General features: G+C 37.3%; 1 protein-coding gene across 1 annotated transcript in view; it reads right to left on the bottom strand.

The window, feature by feature from the left end:
- Positions 1-25,722, bottom strand: part of LOC127427566 (rho guanine nucleotide exchange factor 10-like protein) — a 187,234-nt gene that overhangs the window by 21,599 nt on the left and 139,913 nt on the right. Inside the window, exons 21-24 of the mRNA XM_051675204.1 lie at positions 18,101-18,187; positions 11,972-12,183; positions 9,445-9,602; positions 4,558-4,700 (exon numbers count right to left, since the gene is read on the bottom strand). Of these exons, the coding sequence (XP_051531164.1) occupies positions 4,558-4,700; positions 9,445-9,602; positions 11,972-12,183; positions 18,101-18,187 (600 nt within the window). The remainder of the gene's footprint in view (positions 1-4,557; positions 4,701-9,444; positions 9,603-11,971; positions 12,184-18,100; positions 18,188-25,722) is intronic.

Here is a 25,722-nt window from a genome sequence, read left to right as displayed (position 1 = left end):
TCTAGAAATCAATAACCTACCGAGTTCTGGGAACATGAACAGTTAGACTCGAGTCTGTAACTCGCGCCATTGGAACCCATGATAATAAAATCATGTATGTCCACGTTCGCTGACAAAAATACATGCAAGTCCAATTAAAATATCGAACAGTTCAGTGCTAACAGATGTGTAATGATAGAATTCTATTTATAGTACTAAAGGTGACTGATTATATTATTGTTTTATTAATTTTGTAAGATTGTTTATGAGAAAAATATTTTTTCCATGCTCTTGAAAAATACATTTTTTGAGATACGTTTTTATCATCAGACAGCGACGATATTTAATATATTAATGTTGCCTATGATGCTAAAATACAGGCAAATTTACTTAGCTTAGAGAAGGAATTGTAAAGAGAGTGAGCAATTTTGGGTTTGGGCTTAAAATTTGACTTTCCATCACAAAAATTTCAATATGCCATCTACCCTGTCTAAGGTCTACACCAGGTGTTACACGGCCATACGGACCCATTATTGAGTTTCACGCAGAGACATAGGTTGCCCCCACCCCCACCCTTTCTCCTTCAGATACTACATCACTATATCACAGCAGGAGAGCACTGTTCTTCTTCGCCTGAGGGGCAAAACACAGCAAGACTCCAACTACCACACACGCATCATACCTAACCCTTTATTAGTCCAGTATAATACTAGGTGACAAGGAAAAGCAGTGCTTTCGAAAGTAACGTGTTTAAACAACCTCTCATTTAACTGAGCATGGGACTTCCATTTATTGTTGATCTGAACAATAATATATCTTGTATTAAACATTTCTCAAATGCATATCCTGTAACCACTTGTGGTCTCTTAATTTGTGACTACATGCATTATAAACTATATGTTGAATATAGCGTGCTTCAAATGAACTGTGCCGCTGCATATTGATATCAGGCACACTAAAGATGTTCAGTGAAGTCTTGGGCATGATAATGTATGGCTTTCCTTTTTTTTTTTTTTACTGATTTTTACTTAAGGCACATGTAACTGGAAAATGTTTAAAACCTTTTTTTAATTTTTTTTTGCACAGTGGTTGATGACCGTTGAGTAGGTGGCCCTTCACTGCTGTATAGGACATATTAACATTTACACTACAAAGGCAATGTGGTCATCAGGGGCGCCTTAACGCATGGGCTGACACGGGCTGAAGCCCAGGGGTCCACAACTCCCAGGAGGCCAAGCACATGGCATTCGACACCCCATTTTCCCCTGTCCATATTCGCGGGAGGAGCACGTCTAAATGCTTTTAGCGGGAGACGCAGTTGTTGACATGGAGACGGTGCGCAACCGTGAAATGCGTCCGTGAAGTGCATGTTCAATGCAGAGCAGTTCCAATGATTTAGCCTTCTATTGCATGCAGGAAACCTGTTTGATGACTATGCATTGACAAAGGTGTTATTTAATAATTCCAGAGGTAATTGACATCTCTCTCTGTGTTTGTGGCAGAACAGATGCTAGTAGGAAAGCATTATTGTCACCAACAGAAACTAAAGGATCTTAAAGAATGTTAAAGTGATTGAAACCAGAAGATTGCGTTAACTGGACATTTTTCATTATTTACCAAATTTTTAATTGCCAGATAATTCCAAAATGTTGTCTGTCATTTTGGCAGATATATAAATAAATAAAAAACATTTAGGAGACATGACATAGGACTAGTGCATCAGTGTTCATTTTAATCATCCTTATGTGTTTTAACTCTTTAGGTTGCACGAGTAAAGAGAGAGCACTCTCATCCAAGACTGAGGGAAAAAGCAACCTTTTAATGCAAAAATAACGCAAAAGTAACTAACGACAGATAAAAATAATAATGCTTATAATATGATGACTATTTGTTGTGCAACCTCTGATTGGAGCGCATATTCTGTACCATGTGGCAGCACTTTGCACTTGAACATTTCTTCCAGTATTTGATTTAACAGGTTTATCGCCCACCCTAGGTTTCAGTGATCCAATCAAAAAATGTTATGGACATCAATTACACCTGAATTAGAGCTGACCACTTGTCACTGGATCACTCGAGACAGATGTTAATATATCAGATGTAAACAGGGTCTAAATGCGGAAGAGTTATTTCTGCTTGTTTACGAGCTTGGTTCTGGAGATCTGACCTGTGTCCCTGATATTCTTTTAAATACACATTAGTGCTGGAGAGCTCAGTGGATGAAGACTTTGGCATTTTATGATGTTTGCTGTGCATACTGCGGACTTGCCCGACCATAACACTGTTTGTTTTCTCTGCAGTACAGCGGGGAAATGCTCTTTTAGCCTTCCACATCAATAGCAAACCAACTTCCTCAAACCAGAATCATCGATTCAGGTCAGGGGAACAGGGTGACAATGCATATAGTGCGGCTTACCTAGGAACTGCCGGTGAGAGAGGGGCAAGTCAGTGGAGAGAGCTGAATTCTTTCAGGACCCATTGCTGATCCCACCGACACACATCATTGTACGCTGTGCCATGAGTCCCAAAAGCCAGACTTACAGCTGTAGAGGAGATGTGGCTCTCTCCAGCTGGAGGACCGGCACAGCTCCACAGGGAAATGGATACAATGCAGTCAGTGGAACAAAACAGAGCCCTGATCCAAACTGTGGAGGATCAACCCAAAAGCAGCAGGGGTCCACTCACCTACCACTAGCTCAAATCTCCTCTCTGATGAGCGAATCCAGAGAAATCTCAGAGGATGAAAGAGATGTTTGATTCCAGAGATAAAACCCAAGAAGGCAGAACTAAAGGCAGACTCAGGGTTATACAAGCCCAAGGGGCAGATCCTCTGGGTATGACTTCTTCATAATTAAGATATCCATGGAAGTTTATGATTCTGAATCAATTTGACGATTCTGGTTCCTAAATGATTCCATTAATGATTCTTTTTGAGAAAGCACCAAATTATTGATCCTATCTATATTATAAGCCAGCCATTTACTATGTTTTGTTTATATATGGGTGTTTCTTCAACTTTGGGCTATTTTAGCCATGTGAATTTATCAAAAGTAAAATCCAGTTAAACATTTTTCACACTCTCACTAGTTTATTTAATTTGTCTTCTAACAATGTCCAACAGTGTATGTACGATTTATGTCATTTTTTTTATTTATTTTTAAAGTTATAAAAATTCCCACCACAGTGTCATATCCAGCACATCTAAAATTATGCGGTGAAAATGACAGTGATGGAAATGATATTTTTTTAAAGTTTTTGTAATAAAATGTCAGACTCATTTGTCCTGTTAAGGCTAATTTCATAGCTAACATTAGATGTTTCAAAACACACACAATTCAATGATATTTTCACACTTTTTGCATAATTTGGCAAAGTGATATTTACCTTTTCTTTGTTTTCTTCAAACATCAATTGTCTTTAATTTCATCTCAAGCATGCTCTTCACTGACACTTTTATCAACTTTGTTAACAAGTACAGTAATTTTGGGGGCCTGGGTAGCTCAGCGAGTATTGACGCTGACTACCACCCCTGGAGTCGCGAGTTCAAATCCAGGGCGTGCTGAGTGACTCCAGCCAGGTCTCCTAAGCAACCAATTGGCCTGGTTGCTAGGGAGGGTAGAGTCACATGGGGTAACCTCCTCGTGGTTGCGATTAGTGGTTCTCACTCTCAATGTGGCGTATGGAGAATTGTGTCTGTCTGAGAAGCGGAGGCAACTGAGACTTGTCCTCCGCCACCCGGACAGAGGTGAGTAACCGCACCACCATGAGAACCTACTAAGTAGTGGGAATTGGGCATTCCAAATTGGGAGAAAAGGGGATACAAAAAAAAAAAAAAAAAAAAAAAAAAAACAAGTACATTAACTTCTGAAAAAAAAGTTTATTTCGGGAAAAATTGTTTAGTGTGGTGACGCACAACTGTGGGACAGACGTAATTTTCGAAAAATTGATAGAAATCATTTTCACGCATAAAATATTAAGGTGGTTTATGTTTATGTCACTCTGCGTTTAGATTATTATAGTTTTAAACATGTAATACATGTAATCTATTTTATAATGGATTGTCATAGTTTCATTTTTGAAGACTAAAACATGTACATAAAAGGCATTTGAAAAGTATCTAAAATAAACAAATAAAGGCCTGGTAAAAAAATTTCCAGGTCAGTTTTAAAGTGACCTTTGACTACTATTCATAATGTGTATGTGTGTTTTTTTTTTTTAAGTAGCAGTACAGAAAACAATGTCGGAGAGTATTTAATTAGGGTGTTCCGTCCACATTCCTTATGACGGAAAATGAATCGGTTCTCGATTCCCAACCCTAATTATGAGGACAGGCTAGAGCTATTTAATAAGCCTGTGTTGTTTGAATTAAGACAAACAAAGACAGAACAAGAGACCCCAGATGAGATATCTTGGCCGCAGATATAGCAGTGGACTGCGGCTCATCTGTAAGACTATTAATCTTCACACACAATCTAATTTGTCAGTCAGAGCTGGTCAAGTGCCCACAAAACATTGTCTCTGCTTCTCCATTTGATATGTTTTAAGTTTTTAAGTAGTACTTTGAAATGATGAGCCTACCTGAGTGGACAAGCTTGAGATGACAACTACAGTAACTGTGTTAGCACAGCTTGCCCAGACAGAGTTTTCTAAGGCAAGTAACGTCCTCAGAGGATCTGGACCAATTGTTAGTTTTCTGCAAGAGTCTGGGTTCCACAGTTCCCCTACAAGACAGAAACACACACAAGTCACAACAGAGGTATCACAAGAAGACAAGTCTTTTATTCCCTAAAAGGCCTTATATCAACAGATCTTGGTATTTGGAGAAGGGCTGGGTATACTGTATCAAATATTTATTTTTATATTAATAAATACATATTTTTTTTATCTTAAGATGCTATTTATATATTTACAATATAATCACAATGATTTTGCTGCCGATATTAAATGAAGCAAAATCCATAATATCGTGATGATTTTAAAGCGATACTATTTGGACATTAAGTTTCCAAAAGAACATGTCTAATTTCACAATACTTCAGTGATGCACAGTTAATAGGGTGGCCAGATGTCCCGTTTTTCCCAGGACAGTCCAATATTTAAGCACTTTTTCTAGTGTCCCGACTTATTCTTATTACCCATATTTCCCCTCTCCTAAAATGTCTCTATCACCTATGTGGCTTTCTCAGTCACATGAGTACTCTAATCAAAGACAGCCAAGGATACGGCTTGTAAAACCAATAAAATCACACCGTGTTATTTGAAGTATCCAATCACAATCTCCTATCAATACATGTCCAGTTAGTGAACTGATTGAAGAGTCAGACTGAAAGAGCATACAGATGAAATTGTGGTTGGAAAAATGTTAAGGAAGTGTTCATGTACATTTAATGAGTATCTTCAAAAAAAAATAAAAAAAATATAATAATAAAAAAATCAAGGTAAATAATGACTTTATTACTGTGCATTGTTGCATATTTTTTGCATATAATGTAAATGAAAATTATTAGTTTAGTGAAAAACTGGAAAACATGCCTTCATTAATTTTAACTAGAATTTTACTTCATGCATTTAAAGGAATATTCTAGGTTCAATACAAGTTAAGTTCAATCGACAACATTTATGATATAATGTTGATTACCACAAAAATGAATTTTGACTTGCCCCTCCTTTTCTTTACATAAAAGCAAGTACCTGGGTTACTATAGCAGGGTTTCCATTTAAATGTTTCGCATTTTTTAAGCACATTTCTAAAAATTAGACTTGAGAAAATACAAATTGTTGCACGTTTCCATCCACTACGTAATGTGCATTATCATGAGGGAGCCGCCTCGTCATGATGGAGCAGCTGAATGATCTCCCTGCTTCGGAAAGAGTTTTATTTGCATGATTGGAGCATAACCATAACGCATGCACGAATGGTCAAAACACGTAATCGTTTTGCAAATAAACTGTTTCCATCAACTTAACTCTAGAAAGTCCACCTCCTCCTAGCACATTATATGTTATGCAAATTTAGAAAGTTTATTCGCATATCAAGTGTTTTTTATTTTTTTTATTTTTTTTTTTTTTACATTTAAATACTCACTGTTTCAAAAGTATAGCCACAATCCATAAACAATATGCATGTAAACATGATTTTAGTGTGATAAAATCACTTACTAACCTTTTCTGTGTAAAGTTATAGCCAATTCCGTTGCCATGATGATGTAATGTCAACAAACCCTAATACCCTAAAATGACTGTTAAAACGAAAATGTAAACAACTTTACAGAAGAATTAATGTAGGTGCTTTAATACATTTTTAAGCTTAAAATTTCTGGCTTTAAACCCTCCAGAAATTGGCCACATTGACTGCTATTATAAGTGCCTCACTGTAACCTCGATTTTTGCTTTTTTTAAAAGAGGGACGAGTCTAAATAAATGTTTGTGGCAATCAACATAATGCCACAAATGCTGTCAACTGAGCTTAGAACCTGGAATATTCCTTTAATATTTTAAATGTACTTGGTTACAATGGCTGCTTGATTAAAATGATGGTTCCTCTGATAAAAAAATAAATAAAATAAATAAAAAAATAACACTTTTAAGCCATTTCAGAGCAAATACTGTACATAATTGCAGAGACATATATCAAATACCGCCAATAGGCAGAAACATATTGAGATTTCATTTTTGTAGGCATATCACCTAGTCCTAATTTGGAGTCATTCTAGTTTGACTTGACCTAGTTTGCAGATGTACCCAGAAATATTTAAATTGCATATCCTGAAAGAGAAGTAAAAGTACATGGTTATACAAAACAATGAGGCTGGTAAAATACCTTGCTTAAAGGCAAATCACTAATCCTATCTGGTGGAACATTTCAAATGTGGCCAAAGATAGTCAGTGCTAGCCAATTAGCATGTTATTTCCCTTAAAAACGCTTCACATAGCAGAGCAACAAAATGTTCTGCATGCTAATTTCACTGCTGTTGCCCTGAGCGAGTCACTTAAAGTAAATTGGATTCATTAATACTCAAGAGTAAATCCTTGTGTGTTGCAAGACAAATATGTATAACTGGTGTAAGGACTGTATAATTTCTGGCTACATCTTAAAAAACACACAGCAAAGCGTGTTTGTGGACTGCCTATATACCTCAAAAGGAGTTAGCGCTTTTTATGCTAATGTGCTAACTGTGCCATGTTAATAACTGCAGCTTGTTGTGTAATCCAATTTATACATTTGTCATTCTCTCCGATACGCTCAGAACACGGCAGACCATTTTTTTTCTTGAGTTTTCATCACACAGCGCGTATGTTGCAGCCACTATGGACACTGGTGGACATTAGGAGATGTATTACATAAGCTTTTTCTTAATCTTTTTTGCCCCAATCGTGGTGTATTAATGAAGCAAAATTAGGAAGGGAAGTGCAGTGAGCCATTTAATTAACATTTCCAGTTGTTTATTTCTGCCTTTGAAACCAGAATAGCTTTACAATGACTTCTGACTTCCTCAGGTTAATTGCATGGCATATTTAAAATGTCAGTCTTCCCATTTTTTGTGCTTTGAAAAAAAATCACTGTTTACTCAAATGAAGGCTGCCTAAGATTGGAAGAAGAGGAGGACTTATCTGGACACTCCAAGCATCTGCAGATACAGTCTTTAGTTTATTGCAAGAGAAGTAATAAAGTAGAAATGTTGGCGCTGTTTCCTGTGGTGTTTCATTCAGAGGGGTTCTTATTGCTTCTGGGTGTAATATATTAGCGTATTTTCTTCTGAAAGCTAGACACCTCATTATTATCCTTATAAATTCTGTGCTCTGTTGATTAAACACAACAAAATGATCCTACCCTCTTAAACAAGAAGGCTCCCCCAAGCAATTTTGTCTTGCTCATACGTTTCGAAAAGCTTTCTGATTAATCTCATGCGAGATGCTGGTGTTTATTACAATATTTGCTGTTTTGAGGGCAATGTATTGCTCCATAGAATAATTTGTACGATTCTTTACATGAAAAATAAAAGAGAAAGAAGAAAGGCTTCTCAACCCCTCCCCCGATTCTAGCCGGTACTTCCCAGGGACTGTGTTTGTTATTTATTTCTTTGCACTACATGAATAGTAATATTCAATCGGCACACTGCACATCAGCATAACTAATCTTACTTTCCAACTCAGTGGAGGTAATTCCTTGTTGAAAGCCAGGTAAGTAGTGCAGTGTGATAAATTCATTGTGCCAGGCTGTCTGTCTTGCACACAACGCAGTCCTTCCTTATCTATCATGTCTCCAACATGATCACACGGGAAGTCGGCATGATGTTTCCGAAAGTTTCGGTACCCAAGGTTTGGCAACAGTATGCCGACTCACTGACATGCCCTATCTCCCATCGGACATATTTGGAACGGCTCAACAACAATTAATTTCCCTCGTGGCACGACTGTTAGTGCGTTGTGTCAGTTGCATGGGAGACCACAGTTCAATCCTCATTCAACGAGGAAGTAATCACGTTTGTATAAACAATCACGAGCGTGATAAGGAGGTTGAATTTTCATCCCTAACACTGCATTCTGTCTCTATTAATGGTTATGGATAGATTTGGGTTTTGGTTGGGGGGTAGATTAAATAAAATAAGCATTTCTCTTCACTGTTTTACACCCTGTTCAGCTGAAAACAATTATTTTTTACAACTGGCTTCTGGCAACCTCTCCTGGATATAAATGGATGTCACACTTGTTTATATGCTCTGAAACACTTACCTCTTTAGCCTCTGGAGGCAGTGTTTTCAAATTCGGTCAACATATACCAATTTCAGCTAAAGAAAAATCGGCACACACTTGCCAAATTTTATGTGAGATCAGGCTGATGTCTCAGAAGTTGTGCATGCCATGTGTTCTGTTGTCATTAGCCCACACTTACCGCAAATTAATTAGGCACAGGCGCGGGCAGAGGACGGACTTGTGAAATCATGAATTGCTTTCGAGGTAATCTTGAATTAATTGGCTTTCTATAGAACTAATACGTCGCCAGAACAATCTTATCCCTGTCTCATCTGCAAATGCATTCAGAATACATGACAAAATGAATATCTCTCAGATACTCACCAAGGCATTCAGCCTACTGAGAAGGGACTGAAAAAAAACATCCTTGAGTGTTTGAATGGAAGGTTGATGAAAGAGCAAATTGAACACGGGGACAATCAGATTCATTTGTACTATTAATTTGATTTGATTACCCTTTCACTCTATTGAGTCCCTCTCATTTGGGGACATACTAATAATTACCCATCTTAATTATCCCACCAAATTAGTGTTTAATCCCATTAGTAGGGAAAAGTAACTGTCCATTTATGTGCTAATGTGATGAAATGGAATAAAAACACAGCTAATAGGATAAACACAGAAAACAAGTAAATGAGTGTGAGACATGAAAGAGAGGACGTGAAGCTCTACAACAATATAATGAGCCATCGAATGTTATGTAACTCGTACCTCCACGATGTCTTTCGTATACCATCAGTGTTCCGTCCCGCAAGCCAGAAAACAGGAAGTTCCCAGAGTGTTTGAGACACAGAACTGGACAGCCTTTGGGGTTAGGGAGAGTCAAGAGACACTGGGCAGCCGTGTCCATACTGCCATAGACCAGGATGCTTTGGCAGAAAAAGATAGGAAAGACAGCTAAGATGCGTGCTTGCGGCAAACTAATTCTTATTGCACCATTTGAGTGCACATTGCATGTGCCTAGATTTCGAGAGATGATATTTCAAAAGGGAAATTAACTTTCTCTGTTGCTTATCAATCACTGCCATTTCCATAAAGAATATTCCAGAATATCTACTGTTCTTTTCATCCTTCTTAGCCACATTAATTTCTGAGAAAACGGATCTTTTAGTTTTGTGCCAAAATGAGTGTACCTCCATTTCGTCGCAAAGAAAATTAATCTAGAGTGCTGTGGAAAAGTTATCCAACATTTATATCAACCATGTGAAAAACTTATTGCCCCCTTAAACTTAATAGCTGGTTGTGCCACCTTAAGCTGCAACAACTGCAACCAAACACTTCCTATAACTGGAGATCAGTCTTTCACAACGCTGTGGTGGATTTCTGGCCCACTCTTCTTCACAGAACTGATTTAGTTCAGCCACATTGGAGGGTTTTCGAGCATGAACTGCCCGATCAAGGCCCTGCCACATCATCTCAGTCAGGTTCAAGTCAGGACTTGACTAGGCCACTCCAAAACTTTAATTTTGCTTCTTTTGAGCTATTCAGAGGTGGACATACTCCTATACTTTGGATCATTGTCTTGCTGCATAATCCAGTTGCGCTTGAGCTTCAAATCACGGACTGATGACCGGACATTCTCCTTTAGGATTTTCTGGTAGAGAGCAGAATTCATGTTTCCCTCAATTATTGCAAGTCGCCCTGGCCCTGAAAGCATCCCCACACCATCACACTACCACCTTGAATTCTGTGTTTGATTTACGCCAGATGTAACTGGACCCCTGTCTTCCAAACAGTTCCAATTTCGACTCATCAGTCCACAGAACATTCTCCCAAAAGGTTCGAGGATCATCAAGGTGTGCTTTGGCAAAATTCAGACGAGCCTTAATGTTCTTCTGGGTCAGCAGTGGTTTTTACCTCACCACTCTTCCATGAATGGCATATTTGTCCAGTGTCTTTCTGATAGTGGAATCATGAACAGTGACCTTTATTGATGTGAGAGAGGCCTGCAGTTCCTTGGATGTTGTCCTTGGCTTTTTTGTGACTTCCTGGATGAGTCGTAGCTGTGCTGTTGGAGGAATTTTGGAAGGTCAGCACTTCTGGAAAGGTTCACTACTGTGCCAATTTTCTCCATTTGGAGATAATGGCTCTCACTGTTGTTCTTTGGAGTCCCAGAGCCTTTGAAATAGCTTTGTAACCTTTCCCAGACTGATGTATTTCAATCACCTTTTTCCTCATCATTTCTGGAATTTCTTTCGACCTTGGCATAGTGTGCTACTGGGTGAGACCTTTCAGCCAGTTTCATGCTACTGAAAAAGTTCTATTCAGGTGTTCATTTGTATGAACAGGGCTGGCAGTAATCAGTAAATTGTCTAGTCCAGCTGAACCCCATTTTCAATGTGGTTTCATATTTGGGGATTTAGTAACTAAGGGCAAATACTTTTTCACACAGCCCCAGCTGATATTTGATAACTTTTTTGCTTCAATAAATAACACTATAATTTAAAAACTGTATTTTGTGTTTATTCAGATTGCCTTTGTTTTATGTTAGAATTTATTTGAATTTTTGAAACAATTTAGTATGAGATACACACAAAAACAGAACAAATCTGGATGGGGCAAATACTTTTTCCACAGCACTGTGCCAAAAATCTAAATTGGATGAATAGATTTTTTATACCAAGGCAGCTAGATATTTAACAGGTTTGTGGTGTGACCTTTCTTTTTAAAACTGAGAAGCTTTAAATATTATAAAATGGATAGGTCAAACTCTAAATTGTGACTGGATGAGCCATGTGGGAAGCAATTGTAAAATGACTTTAACACCATGTCTTAATCAGACACAATGCTATAAACAGCATGCAATAAAAGGTATCTTTTTCATGTTAATCTTCCATCTGAAAAACTCTCTAACTAAAGAAGTATTTGTCCTAGCAAGTGACTGTTATTGTGCCACGTCATGCAGCATTACTGAGCATGTTGCTGGAATCTTGTTGCATCACGTCTGGTTAGGAAAGGTGTAAACATACACCTGTCTCTGCATATTATATAATACACCAGGTTGTTATGGTGTTTGGCAACTGCAAATTGCCAAAATAAATTTTCTAGATGATAAAATATTTTAGAACTGTGCAAAACTAGAAAAATAATATATAATTCTCTACAGACCTTTTAAGACTTTATTGATTTGGATTTATTTTCCAGGCCTGTGAATTAAACAGGCACGTTTCCTGATATTTCCAGGTTTTCCATGACCTTGGGAAGCCATTTAATATTTTAAAATAAATATTTATTTTACCTGCCATCATCGAGACCGGCACAGATAGTGTTTCCAAATCCAGTGGGGTTGTACGGACTGGTTTCAGCATCCTCTGAAGGGATGGGCTCAGGCACGTATTCCAGACACCGCACTTGAGCTCCCATCTGGATCGTTTTTACGGGCCGAGGTGTGGGTCTGTTCAGGGAGAAGATGTCCACCTGGCCTTGAGTGCAATCACCTCCACTGGCTACCTGTAAAGACAGGTAGAAGACACCACTAGCTATGTTGCGAATTCAATTTATGCAGAAACATGGAATATCGTGAAACAATTTGCGGGGGCCTGGGTAGCTCAGTGGTAAAAGACGCTGGCTACCACCCCTGGAGTTCACTAGTTCGCTAGTTCAAATCCCAGGGCGGCTGCTGAGTGACTCCAGCCAGGTCTCCTAAGCAACCAAATTGGCCATGTTGCTAGGGAGGGTAGAATTACATGGGGTAACCTCCTCGTGTGTGGCTCGTTTTCAGTGGGGTGCATGGTGAGTTGAGCGTGGATGCCGCGGTGGATGGCATGAAGCCTCCACACGCATGGCAACGCACTCAACAAGCCACGTGATAAGATGCGTGGGTTGGCAGTCTCAGATGCAGAGGCAGCTGGGATTCGTCCTCCGCCACCCGGATTGAGGCGAATCACTACTTAAAAGTGAGGACAATTTAAAAGCGCATTGGGAATTGAGGACTACTTAAAAGCGCATTGGGAATTGGGCAATCCCCCCCGCCCCCCCCACACACACACACAAAAAAAAAAAAAAATTAATTACGGTTTAGAACACGCAGACAAAACACATTTATGTTTGCTAGCGTTCAGTGGAAAATGCTTTATGTCTGCAAACAAAAGCATGTCAGCTATGACATTTCAGAATAACCAGAGCAACATTTGAGATGCTGTGCATCATCATATATTGATGATATTCTCTGAGCGAATTAGCGAATTATTTTTTGATGCACATCTACAGGTACAGTATATTACTTTATAAATTGTATAGCAATACATTTGGTATAATGTATTTCCATCATAGTTTATGCACGTCTTCTTATCAAATACATTTTTTTATTTTTTTATTTCTTTTTATTTTATTTTTTTTTTTGCGCATTTTGGAAACTTTATTCGCATCTTGGTGTTTCCATCCAGCATTTTCATGCAATATCCTAAAATTTGCATAAACATATGTGGATGGACATTCATCCAACCAAAACTGTTCTCACACCCATGACTGTTCATGTAGATTTAAGCAATCCGTCTGCATTTTCAATTATGTGAACAGCAAAGTTAAAATCATATATCTCGTCAAATCAAACCCGTAGTTCTCTGCTTTATACTATCTCTGCAATTCATACACTATCACCCCTAATGAATTCTTACTGTCAGCTCAATAACTTCAAACATCTTTTCTTTTTCTTTTTACTCTGGGAATCTTTTCATCACTGAAGCAGAGAGAAAGGTGGGGTGGAGAGATGTCTCTGAAAGGAGCTGAGCTGTTTGACAAAGGAGGGTTTCCTTTGGGCTGAAGATTGATCGGCTTCTTAAAACAGAGACTGAGATGACAAACTCGATCCTCTGTGAAATTACATGTAGCTGACAGAGTGTCTTCAGCACTGTGCTGCTCATAAATCCACAACTGATCTCAGTTCTGCTCCCAACCGTTCTCCTACCGAGGGCTTGAAGTTGCTTTAAAATGCAGACAATTGTAACACATCTGGATGGCATTACATCATAAATTAATAATTACTCTTTTGTGAAAAATATTGTTTGTCTTCACCCCTTGCTCGAACGCAGATCGTGATCTCTCGTTCATGCATAATGCAAGTGGAGCAACCCGCTCGCTATTAGATATTAAACAAAATGATCAGCATCTCATCATGTCTGCTGCACAAATTGGCTTGTCTCTCCTTGAGTGGCACTAAACTGCTTCAGTTACAAAATCCATATCAAACGGGCCTTCCAGCTTCAAGAGGCGGTTTAACCGAGATGGAGAAATGCAGTCAGTTGGCTCTCCATTCTAAGGCTCATGTTTAGGGGCCATCATTTATGATTAATTTAGGATACTGAGCAACTGCGAGCCAAGTGGAGTGTAATCCCAACAAAAGAACAAGAACACAACGGTGGAGTGAAGAGGCACGCTGCGGAACAGCAGAGATTCATTCTCACTCTGAGTCATGTTATGTGAGCAAAAGGCTTTAAACATAGTCTTTAGCCTTTCAGTTTCTCCCTCTAATTTGCATGCAATCATTTGTCTGATTTGTATCAGAGTGTAGGATTTGGACAGGCCAAGGTCTCGTGGGCCGGGAAGAATGAGGAAGAGCAAAAAAACGGCCTGTTGAAGTACCACAGGGGAGATACGGTGGGCTTATCTTCCGGCACGAGGCTCGAAAAATAACTGAATTTCCCTGCAGAAATGTGAACGCACGTGTACCCCTCCTTTTTCAATTCCATTCATCCGCAGACTAGGTGGAATTACAGTTCCCTGACAAACCCATCAGTACTTGTTTATAGGAGTGGGTATCTGGAATCATGCCCTGGACTCTTTTTTGGCTGGGACGCTGTGAAAACTGCTTTTAAAGCCAATGCTCTGGATAGCGGTGTATTAATTAGACTAAAATTGACTATGAGGCTTGGGGGAACAAAGGTAGTTAGGGGATCAGGGCTTTATCGGTCTCTTTGTACACAGTGCGGACACAGTCTTTTACTTAAACACAGTCTCATGTCAATTCGTAATAATTTGTACACCATGGCAAAATCGTACAATATTGCATGACTTGTCTTGTATGAAAATGTATGACTTTTATTCACATATACACCAATCAATCAACAAACACAATTTCAAATCGATGCAATACAGGCATCAGTTTTTTTTTTCCTAACCTCTTATCAGACACATTATTTTGTTCTGTGTTGCTTTTTAACAATGTCTATAAATGTCATTGTGCAATGAAAAAACTGATGTATGTAAATATAATACCGCTGTGCCGGCCCAAACTAATAAGTGACATAAGTGGCTGCATAGGGCCCCGTGACCACCAGGGGGCCCCCTACCATGGGTTCAGTATAGCCAAATAATTATTAACTTAATAAGTGTAAATAGCACTGGACATACAGCCCGGCTATATGCAAGCCAATAGACCGATGGAACCTGTCAAATCTGAAAAAAAAAAAAAAAAAAAAAAAAAAAAACGCTTAGCATATTTTTATATTATTATTAAAGAAAAGGTACAGAGATGTAACTTTGTACATTTCACACCTGTGTTTCTCAGAACTGGCATAAGCATACTGTAACAGTTGAATTTCAGTGCGGGCGATTCAAGTTCACGTCTGCCTTTAAGCTACGTCTACATTAGGCCGGATACATCTGAAAACAGCATTTTCGAAATACGGATTTCGAAATAGATATTACATTTTCATTTTGTTTGTTTATTTGAAATAACGTGCACTGACAAGTAATGCTTAACAAGACCCGGAAGATGCATTAAGGAGGACATAGGATACATTTGGATTTCATGTTGACTTTAAAAGTGAAGTTAGTAATTCCAGCACCACTAGTGGCACCATACAGAATTGCAAGAATAATGACTGTTTCCAAACAGGTTTCCCAAACACTATTACCACCCTTTCTACCCCACCCCCATCTACTAAACAAGTAAATTTCCCGCTAAAAAGCTTATGGAGCGCAACAGTGCCCACCCACTTTTTCAGCCTTCATGGTTCCAGAAGTATTTTTCCTATTCATTTTCTTTTCCATAGGGATTCCATAAAATGTTTCATAAAAGAGTTCTAAGCCATGAACCGAATCAGCCAGCTCTGAGGAAAATCACAACATTACAAACTTTGATTTGAAGCAAAAAAAGTATTGAAAAGAGGTGCAAGACTATGTACTTAACGTCTTTAATGAGGAAGTGAACTACAACACCATGAAGCACTGCGAATGACAATCAAATAAAAAATTATGGCAAAATATCAAACTTGCACTTGTGTTGATTATAAGTATTAAAACTATTCATTTTAAGTTTATTTCAAATATCCATATATAAATATATAAGTAGTTTGAAAGTGTAGGGATTCGATTGCATCATTCACTGTGCATCATGGGAGTGGGCGGTTCATGCAGAGCTCTTTTGGTGCATTTTTTTTTTTTTTTTTTTTTTTTCACAGCAGCTCTCTGATTGGTGAAGCATTTCTCTTCAGGATCATTTATAGTGTAGTTCTTCAGCACAGATTCCACTACTAAACACTTTTTTATGAAGTTGAAATAATACGGACTGATGGATTCAACAGAAGCATGTACCATTGATTAACAACCTCAGGGCTCAGAGTAGGCCTGTCTTTAAAGGTTTATAAGCTATCGTTAATAATAAGTTTTCAAACCAAACTGTTGCGCCCCAAACTCACGCCATTGATTGAGCCAGAAATTGACCAGTAGAATAAATAAAATCCCAGGAAAGTAAACAACATAAACAAGCTAAAATCAATAGCTGAATTAGCATTAGAGGTAAAAAGAAGACGAGAGTGAATCTGGCTGGCTTACTGTTTTCGACTAATTAAAAAAGTCATTATTTTGATCAAAGCCATGAGAAAAACGAAAAAACCTAGGAGCCCATCATATTGTGATCTCATTATGGTCACTGGTCATTTGAAACGGTGGCGGTGAAAAAGAGGCGTTGTATGTGAATTATACTTTGGCAAGTAGCATACGACTGCTATCATTTCCTCACTTCTCACATTGCTCAGTCTAGCTGAGTACACCAAGAAATGATACCTGCTATAAGTGGAAGAACCCTTCTATACAGTAGTCCTGTGTAGCCAGACATTTGACTAGTGCCATTATATTGCGGCCAAGAACTGCTTACTAAATCAGTATGAGGCCGTATGACTGACATGTAAAGCAACCAAACGGAGTTCAGTTTGTTTTTCATTCCATTTAGAAACAGGTAAATCTGAAATTGTACATACTACAGTAATAAACCGGCGTGGTCTGTGATCAACTGTAAAAAATATGCATTCGTCTTCACTATATTACAGCCTGTACTGCTGAAAACTACTCACTTCTCAACTCGCATTTAGCGCCCTTCCGTGGACACTTCACCCGGAAAATGGAGCGCACACGTGCCCATTCACCTAACAACACTTTCCACTTTGGCCACTGGGGGCAGTATTTTGCATTTCGGTAATCACAGACCGATTTCAGCTAAAGATAAGTCAGATTTGTGTCCAAAATACATCACATGGACAGTGATAGGCTGAAGCACAGCACAGAAAATAAGTTTTCGAATGTTGCATAAAAGCACATATTAGCACATTTAATGAGATGCACTGGCAGCCCTTGAGAGCTGCTGATCCTGATGCAGTAAGATATATTAAAAAACTGACCCCTGTGGTTTAAGAGTGGAGAGTGAGATATGGAATCAGATTAAATAATATTTTAGATGTGTAATATCAAGGATTTCTTTTTTTTTTTTTTTTACCGAAAGAAGGCCTAATCCAGATAGATATCATTTCCCACTGAATTTCTCCCTGTATCTTTTAAATCCATTCAAGTCCACCCTCAGTGCTCTTTAGAGTAACTCCAAAAACAATTAACTCAAAGACACAGGCAAGGGCGTCCTTTTGTGTCCAAACAATGCTCGAATTGAATTTATACCCCTGCTTTGGAGGATTATGTGATAAATTGCCCGATGGCTGTGTGAAACTTTTTAAAGGTGGTTCCACAGCGCTTTTTTGAAAGCATGTTTTATTATTTTGGAGCAGCTCATTGCACAATACAAGTTATATCCACTGGGTAAATTGAATTTTTGTCAGTTTTAAAGAATGTTCAAAAATAAAGCGATAGTTCACTCAAAAATTCTGTCATCATTTCCTCGCCTTCATGTTATTCCAATCCCTTGACTGCTTAGCAGAATTTTCAAAAAAGACAAAAAGCACCATTTGCATTAAAGTAGTCCGTATGAATCATGCTCTACATTCGAAGAGTCTGAAGCTAAACAACATCTTCGTTTGCGGACAAGGCAAAAATAAGGTTGTTATTCACTGATAATCATCTCCTCCTCCACATATCTGATGTCATCATTTCAATGTGCACATATGATAATATAAATATTTGATGTGTTTCTCTGTCTACTTACCCAGAGATAGCCTTGTGGAAGCGAAGTGCTTGCCGCCGAGACACCAAGTAAAGCACACTGGACGGGATTATGAAGAGCAGCCTCCAGCTACAAAAGAAAATGCATATTAATTGCATTTATGCATATATCTTACCAAATTACATTCTTCTGTACATCTGACAATGTCTTCTAAAACTTTGCTCTGCTTCTAACTTCATGTTGGATTTTTGATTAACCTCTTTTTTGGTGGTTGCTCTTTCTTTGTGGTTACAAACTGAGTAAACAAACATTGAATTCTCAGATAAATTTGGTTACAAGTTTTAAAAGGAAACCACCAGCAACAGAACAAGAGCACATGTAGTTCATCATGTAGTAACAATCCAGGCTGAAACCAATATACAGTAAGAAAGAAAATAATTTCGCACTCTCAATAGTTTATTGAATTTATTGAATGTATCACATTTATGTCATTTTTTTTTTTTTTTTTTTTTTTTTCTGGGAGTAATGGTGTCATTTTCAGCACATCTCAAATTCTGTATTGTGTTTAATACATTTATGTGGTGAAATTACAGTTTTAAAGTTTTTGAAATAAAACGGCCACCTCCTTTGTCTTGCTGAGGCTAATTTCATAGATAGCATTTTATGCATCGTAAACACGCACAATAAAATAATATTTTCACACTTCTGCATTATTTGGCAAAATTACAGCTTGATTGGAAATGACACCCAATACAAATATTCTGCTAACAAGGGATATTTAGCCATTTTTTTTTTTAATTTTGTAAAAGTACACTACCTTTTGAAAAAACTTAATTAAGGGTAAAATTGTAGGAAATTGTGTTGTAAATGATGCAATGTGGGGGAGGCCATATATATATATATATTTTTTTTTTTTTTTTGTTAGTAATCATTCACACAAATAAAATATTGAAATGGTTTTTGCTTATTTTTTATTTTTTTAGATTATTATAGTTTTAAATATGTAATACTAATGTTATTACTAATGCAATAAACTATTGTATATTGTATTGTATTTATAATATACATTTTATTTCGTTTTTTTTTTTTTTTTTTTTTATTATATTATAATATACTGCATTTTTTAATGGATTTTAAAAGCTTAATGTTAAAAGTCTGGATCAGGGACATGAGTAGAACAGTAAAATCTGTACAAAAGAAGGCATTTGAAAAGTACAACAAATAAATGATGAAGGTATTTTGAAGCATCCATACAATTAAAATACAAAACAAAACCATTTTTGGTAGCAAGCATCACTTATTACATCAAAACTCTGTTAGTAATGTGTTTCTTTAACAACACGTTGTTATTTTAACAACCTTGGATAATATGCATGGCAGCTATTTGGAAATAATGTAAACTATAAAATACACAGAGTGAGAGAAATATAATTTCAACCTGTTTACAATGAAGCAATGTGGCTCAATTCAAAGTGGTGGGTGGCATAATTTATGGAGACGATAATGTTGCGTGATACTACGCCATGTTAATAGGCCACAAACAGTCTCTGTTTTTGGAATGTTTACATTCCAAGTGGGAATGAAGGCTGGGAGGGATGGCAGAATGCACATCTAATTTAATTAGGACTCAATATCTTTCATCTTGCCCCAAGTGAAAACTGAGCATCAATCGCTAGCTACTTCCAGCACACGTTTCCCATTCTTTCAAAGTGTAAACACAAACAGGTCCAAAATAATGTAGGTGAAAAGGCAATTTCAATTCCATGCCTCTTGTCCAGACCACCTTCTTGTCCATCCTCGGTTATTCACACTTACTGGGTACATCGACTTTCCTCGCACACCCCATTTTCTAACATTTATCCTTCATTTTTATCCCATTCGTTCATCTGCAGTGACAGAAAATGTCTAATTTGTAATTAAATGCCAGTCATGGCAGGAGCACATATGGCAGCCTGCGGGCAGCAGAGCTCGGCTGGTGAAGGGAAGGGACAGACTGTGGCTTTCTGAGTCACTTGAGAACACTGTTGCTCAGTGACGAGCAAAGGCAATCTTCACAGGTAGAGATAGGTTTGTCAACCACAGCCCCCAGAGTCTAAGACACATCCAACATGATTCCAGGCACCTCGCAAGACTCCTGTCGGAATGCAGTGGTTATATACTGTTTCTGGATATTGACTCCCAATCATGTTCTAATGTATGGAATTTAATTTGTTCTTTGTGACCTGTTGCACTTTAATCTATAACCTGTCAGAGTAAAGGGCTATATTTACTACCTACAGGTATGGAAATAATACACCTATGCTTGCTCATACAGTAAGGGTGAGATTAAATGCATGAGGTGTTAAAGAAAGTTCACCCAAGAATGTCCAAACTGCTCTTTCCCATGCTCCAAAAAGGATAAAAAGCTCCATAAAAGTTTAAAAAAAATAGTCCAAATGTGCACAATAGTATATATTATAGCTTTGTTTGAAGAACAGACCACAACTTAAAGGGATATTTCACCCCAAAATAAAATATATATATATATCATCGTTTACTCACCCTCATGCATCCCACACTGAAAAAAATAAATAAAAATGTTTTGTTGGTTTAACTTAATTCAATTGCAGACATTGGTTCCACATAATGAGCTTCCTTAAATTGAAATTAAAATGTAGGCTCTACTCAAATAGTTTGTGTAACGTTGTAAAACAGCCAAACATAAATGAATTGAGTTCCCTAACTTAAATTTGATCTGTTTAAATAATTCAAAGAACCTTTCAGATTGCTGTTAGCTGACCATTAACACATTAGCATTTTATATATTTTTATACTCTATGACAAGTATGATGCAGCTGGGGGTTTACAGATCCCAAGTCAGATAGTATAACAACTGATTTGAGATAACCCCACAGATTAATGGATGCACTACTCAGGAGAGCACTATACATTGACAATTCATCTAATGGTTAAATCCTCGACTTGACCATTTTGTCCACTCTTTTCCACAATGGTAACCTCCAAAAAAATCCAACATGACAGAAACCCCTCTAAATCCCAACATTACAGAATAGTAAACACTATCAGGTCTGCTACTTGTCTCATTTTGTGTAAAAATACATTAAAATTACACTTAATTTCAAAATCCCAATTTAGTTCCATGCAAAGCATGCTGGCAAATGTAAATGTCCTGCTAGGTTTCAGTAAAACATTGATGCAACAAAAATTATTCACATAGTCTCAACACAATTGGATTAAGAAAACCTAGATGGATTGTATACAATTAAATTAAATTGAGACCAAATGCTAAAGAATTGTGTTGCATTAACCTATTTAAATTAAGTTAATTGAGCAAGCAGTAAAAATTACATTGCATGAACACCATCCGTTAGAAGTCTGAATCCATATGAACATTTCGTAGCATTGTAATCATATTACTTTTTGATGACCGTGTTGAATTTCACTTGGACTTATGCAATATACTTATGTTTTCACTTCAAACATATATGTATGAATTTAATTTTAAGTGCACCAGTTTAGTATTTTCAATAGAGATGCTTTCCCTTTTTCAGTGCAGATGTGTATGCCTTTCTTCTGGTGAACAAAAACAAAGATATTTAGAAGAATATTTCAGCTCTGTAGGTCCATACAATGCAAGTGAATGGTGACCAAAATTATGAAGCTCCAAAAGCACTTAAAGGCAGCATAAAACTAATCCATACGACTCCAGTGGATAAATCCATGTCTTCTGAAGTGATATGATAGGTGTGTGTGAGAAACAGATCAATATTTAAGAAATGTTTTACTATTAATTGTCCTCCTTACCCAGTGGGCAGCGATATGCATGAAGAATGTGAAATGTCAAAAAACAAAAGGAATGTGAAAGTGGAGATTGATAGAAAAAAAAGTTGTTTCTCACCAACACCTATCATATTGCATCTGAAGATATAGTTTTAACCACTGGAGTCGTATAAATTACTTTTATGGTGCCTTTATGTGCATTTGGAGCTTAAACATTTTGGTCACCATTCACTTGCACTGTGAGGACCTACAGAGCCGAAATATTCTTCAAAAATCTTTGTTTTTGCTCAGCAGAAGAAAGTTTTATTTTAGGTGAACTATCCCTCAAATCTTTAACTGACTTTAAAAGTTCTAAAATCTTCTAAAAATCTCATTTGCGCTTGTGTTCAATAAAAAAGGCACCTTCAGTCGTGATCTACCAGGTTTGATATAACTGATGGTAAACTCTGATGATTTTTACTGAATTTTAATTAATGTTAATTTGTATGTACTATTTCCCTACTTAATCTCGTATTTGGTCAAAAAGCCTTCGAATTCTCCACAAGAATGAATAAATGAATAAGTAAAAACATTAATTCATTTTCACGATACTTGTTTATATTTATGATTGATATATTTATTTTTGAATAGTTCCTAGGCCATTGCTGGGTGGTTGCTATAGGACATAAATAGTTGCTAGATGGTTGCTTACATGGCCAAAGTCAAAAGTGACCATATCCAAGTCTCTATGATTCCTAAATATGCATGGGCATCTTTTCAATGAAAGTTTATGGGATTTTCACTCATTTGTTTTTGTTTTTTTTTTTTTTTTTTTGTCTGCCAGGCAGACATTGCTAAATGCTAGCAGATGAATGCTTGCAGTAAATGCAGATGAATGCTGTTATGAAAGCTTGTGCTCAATGTGAAATACAAGCCTATGTCACTGTTCATGTTTTTAATCAAAAGGAAGGTGTGCTGCACTGTATATCTAATGTGCTCTGCCGGGTCCTTTTTGACCCGAACAAAATATTTGGATATTTTTCCAAAACAGAAGGGGTTAGCAGTATACTTGAATGGCTGGCCTTGACTTTAAACCACTCAAATGTGCTAATCATGATTTAATGTGATTTGATCGTTGAAAACATGGGCTTTTTGCAGTATGGGTCAATGGTATCAGGCTGTAGAATCATCAACATAACCTCAGTTTGTTTGGTCCATTAAAGAGAGCAAGAACAAGCTGTTCAAAATAATGTCAAATCATAAGCATTTGGCCATACACATTAGGCCAAGACCTTAAATTATACTGTCAAAGAAAAATGTTACCAGTCAGTCAACGTCAGTAACTAAAAACAAAAACTCAAACTGATTATTTGAGAGACAATTAGATTAGCATCATCACGATGCTCATACAGGTGCATCACTGGAGATCCCAATGCAAACAGAGGAGAGATTTGATGGAAGACTAGTGTTCGGGAGCTCGTCCAGGGAAAGGGCAGTAGGTGAGCTAATTAAAGAGAGATTTGTTGATGAAGGAAGAGGGCAGCCACACAGCTGCTGGCCCCCATGACCCAGTGCTCTACATGGCATCCTCTCCACCCTTCTGGGTGACGTGCCATATGCCAGCTCCAGGTGTTGAGTATGCGTTCCATAGGCCATGAACTCATCTGGCGGAAACCCATATTAGCTTGCATAGCAGAGTCCATCCTTTCTGCAGTGTATAAATATGTATCCACATTTAAAGGGATAGTTCAGTTAAAAATGAAAAATGATTTTCATTTCTGGGTGAGCTATGTTTTTAAATTTATTTCCATCTGAAGCAAGAGTACATACTGTAGACCATCAATAAAAAATAGTACAGAGGGAATAGGCCAATAATAGGGTTACGTTCAATGATATGGTTACAAAACAAATAGTATTTGGACTTCTTCGGTATAAGTTTTGGTATATAGTTCTTGTATATACTGTATATGGGGCTATATATAGGGCTGTCAATCAATTAACAATTTTAATCTAATTAATTACATGGTATGTTGATTAATTAATTGCAATAATCGCAATTAATCACATATATAAACATTTGCTGAGAAAGCCCCTAAAATAACAACAATTCAATACATAATGATTAAATTATTATAAATAGTAACATATATATATATATATACAGTGCACTGGATATATATAGTGATCACTGGACCTACAGTGATTTTTTTCATTTTTTATTTTTAATAAATTTGCAAAGATTTCAAACAAACTTCTTTCACATTGTCATTATGGGGTATTGTTTGTAGAATTTTGAGGAAAATAATGAATTTAATCCATTTTGGAATAAGGCTGTAACATAACAAAATGTGGAAAAAGTGAAGCGCTGTGAATACTTTCCGAATGCACTGTGTATATATATATACACCACAACATTAAAACTACAGCCAAATCACTGAGATTTTATTTCCCCATTCTGATGGTTGATGTGAACATTAACTGAAGCTCCTGACCCGTATCTGCTTAATTTTACATTTACATTTACATTGACATTTATGCATTTGGCAGACGCTTTTATCCAAAGCGACTTACAGTGCACTTATTACAGAGACAATCCCCCCGGAGCAACCTTGAGTTAAGTGCCTTGCTCAAGGACACAATGGTGGTGGCTGTGGGGATTGAACTGGTATTCTGATTACCAGTTATGTGCTTTAGCCCACTACGCCACCACCACTAAATCCATTTTATGCACTGCACTGCTGCCACACGATTGGCTGATTAGATAATCGCATGGATGATTGTTGGTGCCAGATGGGCTGGTTTGAGTATTTCTGTAACTGCTGATCTCCTGGGATTTTCACACAAAACAGTCTCTAGAATTTTCTCTGAATGGTGCCAAAAACAAAAAACATCCAGTGAACGGCAGTTCTGTTGGCGGAAACGCCTTGTTGATGAGAGAGGCTCAACAGAGAATGGCCAGACTGGTTTGAACTGACAAAGTCTATGGTAACTCAGATAACCGCTCTGTACAATTGTGGTGAGAAAAATAGTATCTCAGAATGCTATTCTTACAACACTACATTTACAATTTTTTCCAAAAACACGCCACTGGTAGAAATTTAAAAATGGATAAACGGGAGATTCGGGCGACTAATATGTGGAATAATAAAATAAACCACCCCATCCACCCAATCAACTCAATTATTATGTCACCAGGCTTGAGGGGGTTTGAAGACTGTAGCCAACTAACAATGTCAGAATCCTCAGAGCAGTACAAGTGAAGTGTTTATGCTTTGAACTGACGTTCTGTGACAGCAATGAAATCTCTGTGCTGCCTGTTCTTTATTCAATGCATGTTAGATGTGATGAACGTTACACAAAGGAGCATGTATTCTCCCTCCCAGAGTTGTCAACTACTTTTTGGTATCCGCTTATGACTCATAAAGGGACCATATCTCTGCTTTGAATCAAAAAAAAAAAAAACTAAAATTTGGATAGATTCATAGTTAAATTAAAGGTAAAGTTTTCTCCTATCGCAGCATAATATGCAGAGACAACTATAAGTAAGCCACTAAAAGTGTAACACTGTGGCACTATCAAAACATTCCTGTTCATTTGAGTGGCCCGTCCAGCTTGACACAGCAACAATAAAGCATCTGCCAAATGCATAAATGTAAATGTATGTAAATGTAATAGAGAAACCAATAGCACAAATTTGGGGCGGGACTACCATTTGTACAACCAATAGAGGACAGAGGGATAACCTTCAGGAAACCTATTTAAAAACAGTTTATAGTTTGCAATAAGGTTGTATTTGTTAACATTAGTTAACTCAATTGGTTAACTTGAATTAATAATGATATTTTTTTTACAGCACATTAATTGTGTTAAAGGAATAGTTCACCCAAAAATAAAAATTCATTATT

This window comes from Myxocyprinus asiaticus, chromosome 37, assembly GCF_019703515.2.
Source record: "Myxocyprinus asiaticus isolate MX2 ecotype Aquarium Trade chromosome 37, UBuf_Myxa_2, whole genome shotgun sequence".
Classification (NCBI taxonomy): Eukaryota; Metazoa; Chordata; class Actinopteri; order Cypriniformes; family Catostomidae; genus Myxocyprinus; species Myxocyprinus asiaticus.
This window is presented reverse-complemented; position numbering and strand designations above follow the sequence as displayed.